At 42.3% G+C, this 13911-nt stretch overlaps 1 protein-coding gene across 1 annotated transcript in view; it reads left to right on the top strand.

Annotated features, from left to right (window-relative positions):
- Positions 1-13911, top strand: part of Lgi1 (leucine rich glioma inactivated 1) — a 46516-nt gene that overhangs the window by 11577 nt on the left and 21028 nt on the right. Inside the window, exons 3-4 of the mRNA XM_005063633.4 lie at positions 7242-7313; positions 7411-7482. Coding sequence (XP_005063690.1) covers positions 7242-7313; positions 7411-7482 — 144 coding nt within the window. The remainder of the gene's footprint in view (positions 1-7241; positions 7314-7410; positions 7483-13911) is intronic.

Here is a 13911-nt window from a genome sequence, read left to right as displayed (position 1 = left end):
CACAAGAGACCTGTTCATCTACATTCTCTCACTGGATTCTGTAGGCTCATCCATGGAGTCCTTTTGTTATTATAATTCCCATTTTAACAGAGAGTGAGCACATTCAACTACTTAATGTAATAACATACAATAATAAGTGATAGATACACGCTTTGAAACCTGGTTCTGTATTCCATATCCCGTTGATGCAGTCTCCAGGTGACGGCCAGAGGCCACTGCTGGCCCTTCTTTTCTTCACCCTTTACAGGAGATGGATTGTGAGGAAGAATTTCCTCAACCATCCTCCCTCTGTTGCCAGGAGGACCTGCTTTAGGTGAAAGAATGGGGGCGGGCCTTTCATAGGCCAGTGACAATTCTGGTGACAGTCAAGATGTTCAGGTGGTACCTGAGTGAATATCATTAGGGCCAGGGGTCCTGGGGCAGGGCCAAGTGGGCAGCCTGACTTGGGAGAATGAGATTTTCTCAGCAAGCACTGTACTCCCCCACATTTTGCCATCTGCAGACAGACCTTCATCCCAGCTTACATGCCTACAGTGCCACAAACCTAGACTCAGATATCTTTAGGATTGAAGGTGGCCTCTGAAACTATCTCATCCAGCTCCCTTCTCTAATAAGACAGAGAGAATTGGCATGTAGTAGAGAATCTGTGGCCAAATGGGAATCAAGATGTAGGCTTTCTGGTCCTTCTGAAGTGTTTCTTTCTTGGCCTTTGGAAGAAGAAACCAGGGCAAGAAACCACTTCTGGACTCCTTGGGCCTGCCCTGTCCTTTCTCTGAATGGACCTTTGTGCTGGCTCGTCAGCTGCACCCCGGCTAAGTTAGAAGACCTCCAGCCAGACCTCTCTTCTTACGCCCTCTGCCACCTCACTCTCTTCGCTGCTGACCCCAGGTTCTGTTTTTACCTATGTTCCCCGGTAGCCGCGCTGCCTACTCTTTTCCTTTTGAAAGCTGATCTTAGCTTTCATCCAACCAGAACCCCTTCCCCCAACAACCTATGGCCATAGCTGTGGCCAAAAGCCATGCCTAACCCCTATAGACAGGCGTACACAGCCCCACAGGCGTGGGGGCAGGACTTAGCACGTCAAGTCATGTCCTCTGGCCACAGTGTGCATTGTCAATAAACTTATGAAAGCTTGTTAAAACAAGACAGTTTCAAAGACATTATTCTAAACTGGGCATAGTGATACACACCTTTAATCACAATATTCAGGATACAGGGGCCCGTGGGTCTTTGTGAGCTCCAGGCCAGCCAGGGTTATACAGTGAGACCTTGTCTTGAAAGAAAAGAAGAAGAAAAGAAAGGAAAGACAAAGAAAGAAAGAAAGAAAGAAAGAAAGAAAGAAAGAAAGAAAGAAAGAAAGAAAGAAAGAAAACAAGAAAGAAAGAAAGAAAGGGGAAAATATTGTTCTAATTGATGGTTAAATGAAATATGTAATTTAAAGCTTATTATGAATCAAAATTTGCTTGTTATTGTACACAGCAGTGAAGACATACTTCTGTGTTTTCATGTTTACACAGAAAGAATAAAAATATGATTGAGTGTTAAACTCAATAAATACCAGAAGGAAATTAGAAAAAAATAAGTGATAATTAGAAAATAAAACAATTTTTATATTAAGAAGTAGTGGGTATAATAAATAAGTCCAAAATTCACTATTGGATTTTTTAAAAAACTAGTAAAATGGTAGCCATTTGGAAAGAACAACACTCAAAAGTTAGAGGTCCTTTAATTATTAATAAAAAGCAGAGTAATGTTTATGAAAGAACCAAGGAAATGACCTACTTTACATTATACACAGAACTAAGTCCCAAGTGAATTAAGAACTCATGATTTCATATGAAAAAAGTGATAAATTAAATGTTAGTGAAGAAATGATGAAATAGGCCTTTTTGTACTCCAGAGTCAGACATGTGATTTGCAGAGCTTTCATAAAAGCTAGGGACTTAAAACCATCCTTAATCCAAAAACAAAGCAAAACAAAGCAAAAAAAAAAAAAAATAAGCAAACCAAAATCCTTAATTCAACAGGAATCTACTCTAAGTCAGTCCCAAGGAAATAGAGACATGTAAGGAGTTTGCATACAAAGGGGGTTGTGGTAGATAATTAAAAACTGGAATTCTCTTTAGATAATGCCATAATATGAAACTCAGTCATCTATTAAACTGTATTATTAAAACATCATCCTGAAAAAAAGTTCATGATCAAATAAAATAAAATAAAACAAATGGAAAGTACATAAATCAAGTTGGGATGCTGTGCACTTGGGAGGCCAGGTTGCAAAGATCACAAGTTCAAAGTCAATTTGGACTACAAAGTAAATTCTAGGCTAGTGTTAATGCAAGGTGAGACCCCCCAACCCACTCCCAAATTCCAAAACAGAAAATAAAAACACACAATAATACACAGCTTTTGTCAACTTGATAAACATACACATGCAGATATAACATATGTGATATGTGTCATGTGTATACATATCAGTGCCTGGGTAGTATAACAGTGCTCTCTACTTTTTAAGTTTTTCTCTATTTTCCTGAACTTCTATGAGACATGTATATCATGTGAAAATTGCATTCAAATTTTTAAATGTTCTGCTTTTAAATATATATATATAGGTTGGCCGGGCCTTAGTGGGACATGCCTTTAATCCCAGCACTTGGAAGGCAGAGACAGGTGGATCTCTGTGAGTTCGAGGCTAGCCTGGTCTACAGAGCGAGTTCCAGGACAGGCTACAAAACAATACAGAGAAACCCTGTCTCAAAAAACAAACAAAAAACCAACCCCCCCAAATTAGGTTGCTATGATAACATTTAGACGTGATTTTGAGATTATTTATATTGATCATTTAGTTCCTTCCAAAAAAAGGAATTATCGCTGGGCGGTGGTGGCACACGCCTTTAATCCCAGCACTCGGGAGGCAGAGGCAGGCGGATCTCTGTGAGTTCGAGGCCAGGCTGGACCGACAGCCTCCAAAACAATACAGAGAAACCCTGTCTCGTAAAACCAAAAAAAAAAAAAAAAAAAAAAAAAAAGGAATTATCGTTTACTCATATCTTGTAAGTCTATGTGAGTTGAGCTGTGTGACAGATATTCACCAGAACAAAACTGGCATTTTGTTATTTATGTCATCTCGATCCCACACTGAGAAGCCACCCTGTGTCAGGAAAAGGTGTTGGACTGAGGGGTCTTGGGCCTAAGATTTTCAGCAAAGCCTGGAGTAACCCTCTGGACCTCCCTTTCCTTCTATCAAACAGATAGCAATACTCGATCTACACTTTCTCATAGTTGTTAGTTCTGAAGGCCGCATGAGATGCCCCAGGCAGGAGGCAGAGAAGTGTGCAGTGTTTTAAAAGCAGTAACTACCATTTTAAAATAGGCCAGTGCCTGCCTGGAATTGATAGTTGATCTATGCAGTCTTTCTATGTCTTCCTCCTGATAAGGAAACACACTCCCTGGGCTTTAAAAAAATGTCCCCATTCCTCCCACAGCCTGTTTCATGATAATATTAAAAAATGCTATCCCTTAGGGGGAGTTAGAAAGGTCAAGGCACACCCCTGACTTACCCCACCAAGACAGTGGGAAAATGCCTGGTTTCTTCCTTCCCTAGAAACAGAGGAAGTGGCAGAGACTTCAGAGGTCTTATGGGACAGCACACGTCACCTTTACAAAGTGGGCTATCTACTGGCAAGTCTGTTGGCCAGACCTCTGATTCCTGCTCAGGGTACCAAAGCATTCAGACTGTACACTGGTCCCCACAAACACCTCCAGGACTTGGCTCTTGTGAAGACGCTCGTCCCATCTGATTCAGATTATTGCAGACTCTCATTATGCATATTTTTGGGGACAGGGAAACCCATAACCTGTCCATGCCTCACAGCAACTACTACAAGGATCAGAGGACTCTTGGTCACCACAAGTACACCGGTGTCACATGACCCAGAAGCTTCTCTCTCTGCACCCTGGCGGCACACACCACTCAGGCAGCTTTAAAATAGCTTGGGCCACCCTCCAAGTATAGAATTTAACTAGAATCCTTGAGAGTGGGAATGAGTTGTCAGTATTTTTAAGTTCCTTGGGTGATTCCAAGTGCATCCAAGACTGCAAAGCCCTGTTTGGATCCCACACAAATCAAGGCATCTCCCCCATGCAGACTTCAACACTGTTCTTTCTGTGAGGGCTCCACATGAGGTCAATTCATATGTGGTCCTTGCACATGCTTAACTGTCGTTGACCCAAGAGCTCTCCTTAGCTCCTCTACAGGCTGACTTTGTCTTTCAGCCATCAATTCCACAAACTGAAGAAGAGTATTATTATCTTAGCCAATACCTGTTTGGGCCAGGCCATTTGGATTGTGGAGTGCTACCCAATCTAGGAATTGGCTACTCTGAGGGAAAAACTATGTCTTTCTAGCCATAATAATCCATGAAAAGGGCCAGGGGTTATGTAAAATAAAACACATTCATTCTGCTTTGCCCTAGAACTGTCGTGTATGAATATGGGCGTGGGAGGATACTATTTCCCTTAATGGAGACCATAGAATACTTGATTTATCTGATTTAATCATAAATCATAACATTGAAACAACATGTTTTTTTTTTTAAATTTCAAGACAGGGTTTTTCTGTGTAACAGTTCTGGCTGGCCTGGAAATAGTTCTGTAGACCATGTAAGCCTCAAATTTATAGAGATCTGCCTGCCTCTGCCTCTTGAGTGCTGGGATCAAAGACGTGTGCCACCACCTCCTGACAAAATAAAATGTATTTGTAAGACTCTATAAAAATTAAGAATTTGAGTTTTGTTTTCCTCATAGAATGATTCTATTTATGAGTCTTTTCAAGTTTATATTGAATAATAAAATGAATAAGTCACTCAAGTATATTTAGAATATATGTATAATTTTACAATCCCATGTTCATAGAAACCACTATTGAGTTTAGAATTAAAAAGCTCTGATATTCATTATTATCTCAGCCAGAAGAATGTTTTTTAGCTTTTATAAGAAAAATTTAAGTTGAAGTATAATTATACATAAAGAAAAGGACACCATTGCAAGTATACTACTTCTCAATGGCTTTTTGTTTGCTTACAAATAAGCACCCTTGTGTGGTGTGTAACACCCAAGTTAAGAAACCAAGTGTTACTACACCCTAGAGACAGCCTTTGTGCTCACTTTCAGTTAGAATGTCCAAGAACAACCGCTGTGTCGATGTCTATCTGCATAGACTTGTTCAGCTGGTTTTGTTCTTTCTATGTTAACCATGTAGCATGAACTTCATCATGTTCTGACCACTTTACTTAGGATATCTTGCTTGTAGTTATAGTTAGCCAGAGGTTTTAATCTTTGAAATTTAGTTCAGCAAACATTTCATTTTCAAAACTATGCAATGGAAAAAAAAACTAGGCAATGGGATGGAGTTGGAGGCACTAAAACAAATAAGAGCAAGTCCTTGTTCTAAGATTATATCCAATATTGTAATCTAACAATGTGCTGGGAAGTGAATTTGTTCAACGAATATTTGTTCAGTCTTCACAATGAAATGGTTGCTATCCCAAGTACTAAGGATAAGTACTGAACAGGCCAACAGAAATTCTAGAAGAAATCCCATCTTTCATCTCTATGACATGCATAAACAAGGGATGGGCACTGGTACCCATTTTCCAGTCTATCTTGCTTCTGATTTAACATCAGGGGTGGTACTGATGAAAGCTATTTCTTCTGGAATCTTGAAGTATGGGATGAAGTTGCTGGTGAACCACAGGGCAGTTTGTAAACTGTTGAGCCCGAGAGGCACGTATCTGTTTCCATTGCTGCTTGCTGTATTTCTCTTTCTTCATTCCCGTGGCTGCCCTTACGGACAGAAACAAAACCCTAACCCTGCTCAAGCCTTTGGGTGGCAGCTTACCTAGGAGTAAAGCTGAGCGTCGTGTAGCTTTCCAAAACCATAAAATGAGAGGAGACAATTACCAGAGGGAAGTCATGAACCTTGGACTTCGTTTTAATAAGTACAGGCTGTAATATGTGTCTCATTAGTTGCTCTTGGCTTTTCAGAGTCTAGTGAATTACTTGAGTAAAAAGCCATGACGCCAGAGGGAAGAGGGATTAGTAGGGAACTCAACACCATTCCAGGATTGATAGTTTGGGAAGAAACAGAAGAGGTCATTTTATTTCATTAGGCTGGTTCATCCTCTACCTCCATCTTTTTATGGAAAAATATCGTCTCTAAAAATAGACTTGACCGTAAAATTCACACCTGTGTTCCCATCCTTCAGCTTCAAAACTTATAAGTTCATGTCTAACCCTCTCCTGATTATTCTGTCAAATAAATTACTCATTTAAAAATACTTCAGAAAGTAAAAACTCCTGGTTTAATCTTCTTGATTAATGGGCTCAGAAGGAAGTGGCTTGACAAATTACTGGCAATTACAATGAACCTATACTCCCAAAGTAAAAATATCACAAGATTTACTAACAGGATTATTACATTGTCATTAAATTGCCTGGCACACAATCCAATTATTTAGTCTAAAAATACCTGTTTTTAGGTTTTCAGTTAGAAAACTGGCAACTTCTCCAAAGGGTTCAACAGGGTGTGGTGACAGATTTGTTGATGCCCTTTATCCTCAGTGATTATGAAGCCAGGTCCTTGTGGATTTTGAAAGTGCCAACAAATTTGTCCACGTAAAAGTGTTTCTTTTAACTATTTAGTAATAAAATGGCCTCAATTGCCTCCTAAGTGTCATCATTTCCCATCTTCAGCCTGTCCCGTTTTCAAAGAAGGTTCGTTGGTGTTTGCTGTTCATGACCATTCACTATACCTGCCGTGAGCTATCACAGAATAATGGGGCTACATTTTTCCCCCTACAATTCCCAGTATTAAACTCCCAACCCCCCATTACTTTGGCCTGTCAGACTCTTCCAGAAGTTTCCAGAGCATGTTTTCACATAAAAATGATCACTAGTGCCTTTGTCGTAGTACCACAGAAAATGTAGACCCGGCTCTGTCTGCTGCCCACTTGCTCTGCTTGTATGTGTGACCCCATGACCTGCAGAGAGGAGCTTCGAGCAAACCCTTCACTAAGCATTTCAGGAGGAGTCAGACAAGCTTCCAAGGTTTTCTGCATAAACACTACAGAAAACCACCATTTATCTGTGTCAAGCTCCACCTGTCTCTCTGAGAGATGAAAGCACTGAAGATCAACAGGCCGACAGTTTAACTGTTCTCACTGTGTACTTTTTCTGGGCAGGTTGTTCACATCCAACTCCTTTGATGTGATCAGTGATGATGCTTTTATTGGTCTTCCACATCTAGAATATTTGTAAGTAAGACAACCTTTCCCCTGCCCAAGCTGATTGAGGACAGGTACCCCTCAGTTCCTATGGCTGCCTGACCAAAAATGTTGTCACCTCTTGCAGATTCATAGAAAACAACAATATCAAGTCCATTTCAAGGCATACTTTCCGGGGACTCAAGTCCTTAATTCACCTGTAAGTATGGATGTTGCTATTACTTTTCAAGCTTTGTTTGTTGGGCTGATTTGGGTCTGTTGGTGTTTCTGCAGTGCTGGGATTAAACCCAAGGCCTTGTACATGCTGAGTGAGCACTCTACCACTGAGCCATCGCCCTAGCCTTCATTTTTTGAGCTCATGAATTCAGTTTGGTACCTAAGCTTAAGCACCCATTTTATGAGTGCCCATGAAAATTTAAGAACTCAAATTCTTTCTCTCCATGCTGTCCTCTCTGTCATGTGTCAGCAAGTTCTCAGGAAATTGATTATGATTGCTATTTTTAGCCCAGATGGAGCATAATTAGAAAAGAAATCTATGTCATTGGAGGATTATCAGTTGACTTTAATTTGGTATTTGCTGTTCTTTTCTCACTGTATAAGTTCTGACATTATCTGTATTTAAACCTGATGTAGCCATCAGCAGTGTCTATATAGTGCCTGAACAGTCTATTTTACAACTGAAAAAGTAGCTATTCCATGGATGATTAAAGATACAGCAGTCATTCTTAACTAGGGACAATTTTATTTCCCAGGAAACGTGAAGAATTAAGAGCTGTGCTTACTTGTCACAACATGGGGATCTAACTAGTGGGTAGAGGAAAGGGCTGTTCCTTAGTTATCTGTAATGTAAAGGGCAAGCTCTTCAGCCAGGGATCACCAAGCCTGTGGCATAGCAGGGAAGGGGGAACCCTCTAACACATGAACCATGTAAATTTTTCTTCTGGTCTATTCCACCTCTTTAATACAAAGAACAGTGAGGTATTTTTACGGAAAATACACATTAGAGATATAACATCTACTCGTGTTAGAGATGAAGAAACAGTTTGTGACACTAGAAATTGAACCTGGAGCCTTCATTTGAAACAAGGGTCCTACCACTGAGTTGCATCCCTGAACCCCCATTTTTATATTTTTTGGGTTTTTTTTTGAGACAGGGTTCTTTGTATAGCCTTGGCTATCCTAGAACTACTTCTGTAGATCAGGCTGGCCTTGAACTCACAGAGATCCATATGCTCTACCTACCAAGTGCTGGGATCAAAGGTGTGCACCACCACGGTCCTGCTTTATTATTTGAGACAGCATCTTACTAAGGTGCCCAGGCTGGCCTTGAACTTGTTCTGTAGTCTAGACATGCCTTGAATTTGTGATCTTCTTGCCTGAGATACCTGAGTAGCTGGGACTATGGGCCTGTAGCACCAGGCTCAGATCAGAAACAGAATCTTGAGGAGAATACATGATTATTGAACTGATTCCTATGTAACTATAAAAACAGCAACTCAGTCACTAAATTGGACTGGCCACTCAATCATTCAGTGGCGACTTCTTAAACACCTAAAATGAGCCTCATCTGTGCTGATGATGTAGGAGATCTATGTGTCATCTTCATTGTGTCAATCTTGAGCTAATCTAACAGTTCCTCAGTCCAGATTTTTCTAAGCCCTGTTGAAGCAGAGTAACATTTGCCCCCAAAACCTACTTTCTAGTGTGTCCATGTGGGCATCCTGCTATACCTCCCAGGCCCCAGTATCCCTTGCTATTTGGTTTGCAACAAGAGGAAGCTAAAAGCCAAATTTATTTTATAAAACCCAATCCTGTTCTCTCAAGGCTTGTCTATGGTCATTGCAATATAAACGCCATTTGCAATGCCCTTCCTGTAAGTGGTATAATATGATATGAAGACAGCTGTGGAACAGAACTGATATTACATAATTTTTTATCAGAGAGTCTAGTTCTGCAGGATGTTTTTCAGACAAAACCAAATAAAATAAAACACGAAGGTGGAGTGGATATTCACTATCTTTTGTTGTGTTTTGGATGAGAATAGGCCCCATGGGCTTAGTTGGTGGGACTTTGTGGAAAGGCTTAGGAGGTGTGACTTGTTAGAGTGGGTGTGCCACTGGGGGTAAGTTTTGAAGTTTCAAAACTTACATTATTCCTCGTGCCTGTGGGTCAAGATACAAGCTCTCAGCTACTGCTCCAAGGCCATGCTTGCCTGCCGGCTGCCATGCTCCCTACCACAATGGCCATGGATTCTAGCCCTCTGTAACTGTAAGCCCTCAATAAACTCTTTCTTCTATAAGTTGCCTCAGTCATGGTATCTCGTTACAGCAATAGAAAAATAACTAAGGCACATCTCCTTGATGCATATATGTACCATCCAACAGGGTCCCTGTCTAACAGCATCAGCATGCCACTCAGAGGCTGTAAGATCCTCCCTAGGAGCCTGCAATACAAGCGTGTTGTGCCCAACTTGGTAGGGTGTATCTGCTCCAATCTAAGCACCTGGAGCTTTCCTCTGCCTCTTTGCACGGGATAAGGGGAAATGTTCTCAGTAACTCACCAGAAGAGGATAGAGGAAAGGAGGAGCCAAGGAAAGGAGAAAAGAAGGGAGAAGAGGGAAAGCCAAGAATGGGGAAAGAAAGGAAAATTCTGCACAGCGCCAAGTGGAAGAACACATCTTGTCTGACTGCAGCCCATTTTGCCCATCAGATGCCGTGGTAATTTAAGTTTAGATGAAAACAAAGGCCTGCTTTAATGGTGTCAGGACAGGAGACTGGTGCAACGTGTGATGACTCCCTAGAACCTTTCAAGGTAAAGGGGGAATCAAAGTGGATCTTCCAAGAGAAAGGTGTGCACCTTAAGGATCACACGAGCAATGAGATGGTGCTGAAGATGGGGAACAGGAGCGATGAAAGAATGGGGTTACAGCTGACTGAGCAAAGGGGACCCTTCATCTTTTGCGTCTGTACCTAATCCATGATACTGCTATTATTTTGATCTACATAAGTGGCAACATTGTATGGTCCAAGCTGTCATTGCTGGGGTACATTTTACCCTTTACGAGGAGTTAAGACCCATGAAGATGAGTGAGATCCATTCCACCTTGAAGGAGCCCCTTCTGGAACAGGAAAAGGAACTGGATAAAGAAATATCTTCTCACTCCATATCACTGTGTTCATGTTTTGCCTCCTTTCTGATTATGCTCTTCTCGAAGGCGTGCTTCCTGCTTCCTCTCTCTTCTCTTTAAGGATGGAGCAGGCAGCCCTTGAAGCCCAGTGTCTCTGTCTGCGCAGTACATCTGGTTCACTTCCCATTATTTACTGCTTATAAAGAAGCCTGGCGTTTCTTTGGGCCATTCGTTTCTTTCTTTCTTTTTTTAGGTTTTAGGCTTCAAAGAGCACTTCCTCCACCTTTGGTCAGTTCTTTCCAATTGAAAGGCAAGCATTCTAGCAGTGAGGCATTGTCAACGAGCCTTCTGGCCTGTGTACACCACAGCAGGAATTTATAAAGCTGACTCACACTCTCACCTCCCTGTAGTCTCTAGCTGACCTTACAGAAGGAGTGGGCAGTGACATTGCCCTCCTGGAGCCATGAAATGAAAGTGTCAATTATGTCCTGAGAGGACGCTGCTCCCCTTCTCATCATAACAAAGCCAGACATTGCCCAGGTCTTCAGCAAGGCATCCAGTGAAGGCTCTACTGTGTCTGTTAAAGCAGAACCAGAGAGCTCTCATCAAGCTGACCAGATCTTGGTACATGATTTGAGATGTATATTTGAGACAAGAAAAAGACCCCGGAGCCAGCAAGGTGCCTCTATGGGTAAAGGTACTAAGTCTGATGGCCTGAGTTGGATCCTAGGATCCACGTGGTGGAGAAAGGAGAGAACCAACTCTTTGTAAATTATCCTCCAGGCTCCACATATATACTGTGCTGTGTACATGCTCGCATACAAGCTTCTGTATACATATACAAAAATAGACATAACAAATATTTCAAAAGAAGAATGAAAGAGACACTGAAGAGGCTGCCTTTGTTCCCGCTCTCCAAATGCAGAGACTTAGAGTTGAATGCACACTTTTAAACCCAACTCTTTCCATTCTGGCCTGATATTAGATCTGCTGCAAAGACTGCTGGGTCCATTCCTTTAGAAACAATGAATTTTTAAAATATATTTGTTTTGCTAGGTTTACTTCCTAATGTGAAGTCACAACAGATAACTCAGTCCAGTAAGATGCTTGTCTTAGATGAATGAGAATCTGAGTTCAAGCTCCAGGAAGCACAGAAAAAAAAAGTCAGGTATAGTGGCCATCTTGTAAATTCAGCCCCTACAAAAGCTGTTAAGTACAGAGACCCTCTAAGAAATGCTTCATTCCGAGTGCCCTAATATCATGCAGGCATACTTTTATAACTCTAATTAAATACTGGAGGACTCGGCTCACAGTTTTGGGAGAGTCTAGGGTAGGGCACTGGGATTGGCTCAGTTCTAATGATGGCCTTTGTATTGTCAGAATTCTAAGGTAGCCTATGGCATCATGTGCCAAGACACAGGGTAGGGAAAAAGCAAACAGCACTGTGAATTTTCATGGCTGGGACCACCACCTTCCACATCCTACGGGCCTGCTCTCACGCATGCGCTCACTCTCCCCCAGGTTCTCCATAGTGACAGTGCCACAGAGGCTCTTGAAAGTGTAGCTTCAATTCAGAGTCTACCTAGAACGCATCCCCCACTGAACACCTAGTTCTGAAGCTAGGGATTAGGGTCAGGCATTTTGGAAGGCACACAGTCATTCTTCCCGTCATCGCACCCACCTTGGTGCTCTGGAGTTTGCCTGAGAAAACCTTTGATTACGGCAATGGAACCCATTGCTGCTATGGCAGACTAGACTGGCTCAGACAACACATTTGTTTCAGTGCCACGGGGCTGTGCTGCTAAGAAAGCAACACCCACAGCCATCTGGGGTGCTCCCCACCCACCCACCCCGCAACCCTCCTCACTTTGGGCTTGTGTCTCCAGGAGTCTACAGCTTCACATGCTATGTTTGCTATGAAATGAAGAGAGGTCATGAGAGCACTGTAGCGTTGGCCGTCCTGACTCAGGACTGGCAGGTTAGCGTCTCCCTGTGCACGGGCACTCTCCAGGCTCCAGAGTGCACGGGCACTCTCCAGGCTCCCTTCTAAGCACTTTGCAACTATCCACTCATTTAATCTCCAAACAAGCCTGAGAGCTACGTGTTCCCAGTACCTTGCTATCCTCACTGTCAGTGAAGGGAAACTCATTTTTAACAATTACCACCTTCTCTGTGAGCAAAGTTAACTGGGGTTTAATAGCCCCTCATCCCTGGACATTGGTGACACACTTCCTCTTGATTAGGCATACCTGAGGAGTGCTAACTAACACCTAGTACCCACTGTAGCGCCACTCACTTTCCCTTCTATTGGAGCAGCTCTGGCTAAGATCAGCAGGGTTCTTCTGTGGCCAGTGAGGCTCCAAATTGATTCTATCTTCTCGTTCTCACTTCTCCTCCTCCTCCTCCTCCTCCTTCTTCTTCTTCTTCCATTTTTTTCTTTCTTTATTTTCAAGGCAAGGCGTATGTGCCCCACCTGCTCAAATTCACTATGTAGCCAAGGATGATCTTGAACTTCTGATCTTCCTTCTTTTATCTCCCAAGTGCTGGGACTACAACAGTCATGTTGCCATGCCTGGTTAATGCAGTGCTGGGACTCGAACCCAGGACTTCGCCCATGCTAGGCAAGCATTCTAATAATCAAACTACATCCTAGGCAAGCCCTCTTTTTTCCGAGGTGCATCCCTGATCCTCACCATCAGTTTACAGATTACCAACACCAGGATTTTACAAATGAGCAATCTGGGAACAAGCAAGCTAATTACTTGCCCTGGTGCTTGAATTTAGGCAGTCTGGTGGCAGAAATTCCTCTTTACCCACTATCTCATACTAATCCTTATACATGCATCAACACAAAGGCTAAAATGAAGACCTCCTAACTGAATTTGGAACACAGGTGACTTAGTTAAGGTTTCTATTTCTGGAAAGAGACACCATGACCATGGCAACTCTTATAAAGGAAAAACATGCAATTGGGATAGCTTACCATGTTTGTCTACATGTCATTATCATCATGGTATGACACGGTGGCATGCAGACAGACATAGTGCTGGAGTAGTAGTCCCGTGTTCTACAGCTTGATTTGCAGGAAACAGGAAGTGGTCTGTCTCACTGGGCATGGCTTGAGCATATATGAATGAGACCTCAAAGCCTGCCTCCACAGTGACATACTTCCTCTAACATGGCCACACCTACCCAAACAAGGCATCCTTCTTAATAGTGTCACTCCCTTTGAGGGCTGTTTTCTTCCAAACCACCACAAGGGGGGACCTTGCTTGGCAGCTATTGTAGACACCCTTCCTACCCCCAGGCAATACTCAGCAGTTAGCAGCAGCCATTCCACAACATATAGGCTGCTGATACTTTGACATACCTGTGCAAAGAGTCCTGGGTCCACTGGTCCACAGCTACTGTCTGGTAATGTATTACCGAAGGGAGAAAGGATCACTGCATATTACCAGAAATCAATATGTTTAGCATATTATTATCGTTGCCCATAAACTA

This window comes from Mesocricetus auratus, unplaced genomic scaffold (assembly GCF_017639785.1).
Source record: "Mesocricetus auratus isolate SY011 unplaced genomic scaffold, BCM_Maur_2.0 Super-Scaffold_4256, whole genome shotgun sequence".
NCBI lineage: Eukaryota > Metazoa > Chordata > Mammalia > Rodentia > Cricetidae > Mesocricetus > Mesocricetus auratus.
This window is presented reverse-complemented; position numbering and strand designations above follow the sequence as displayed.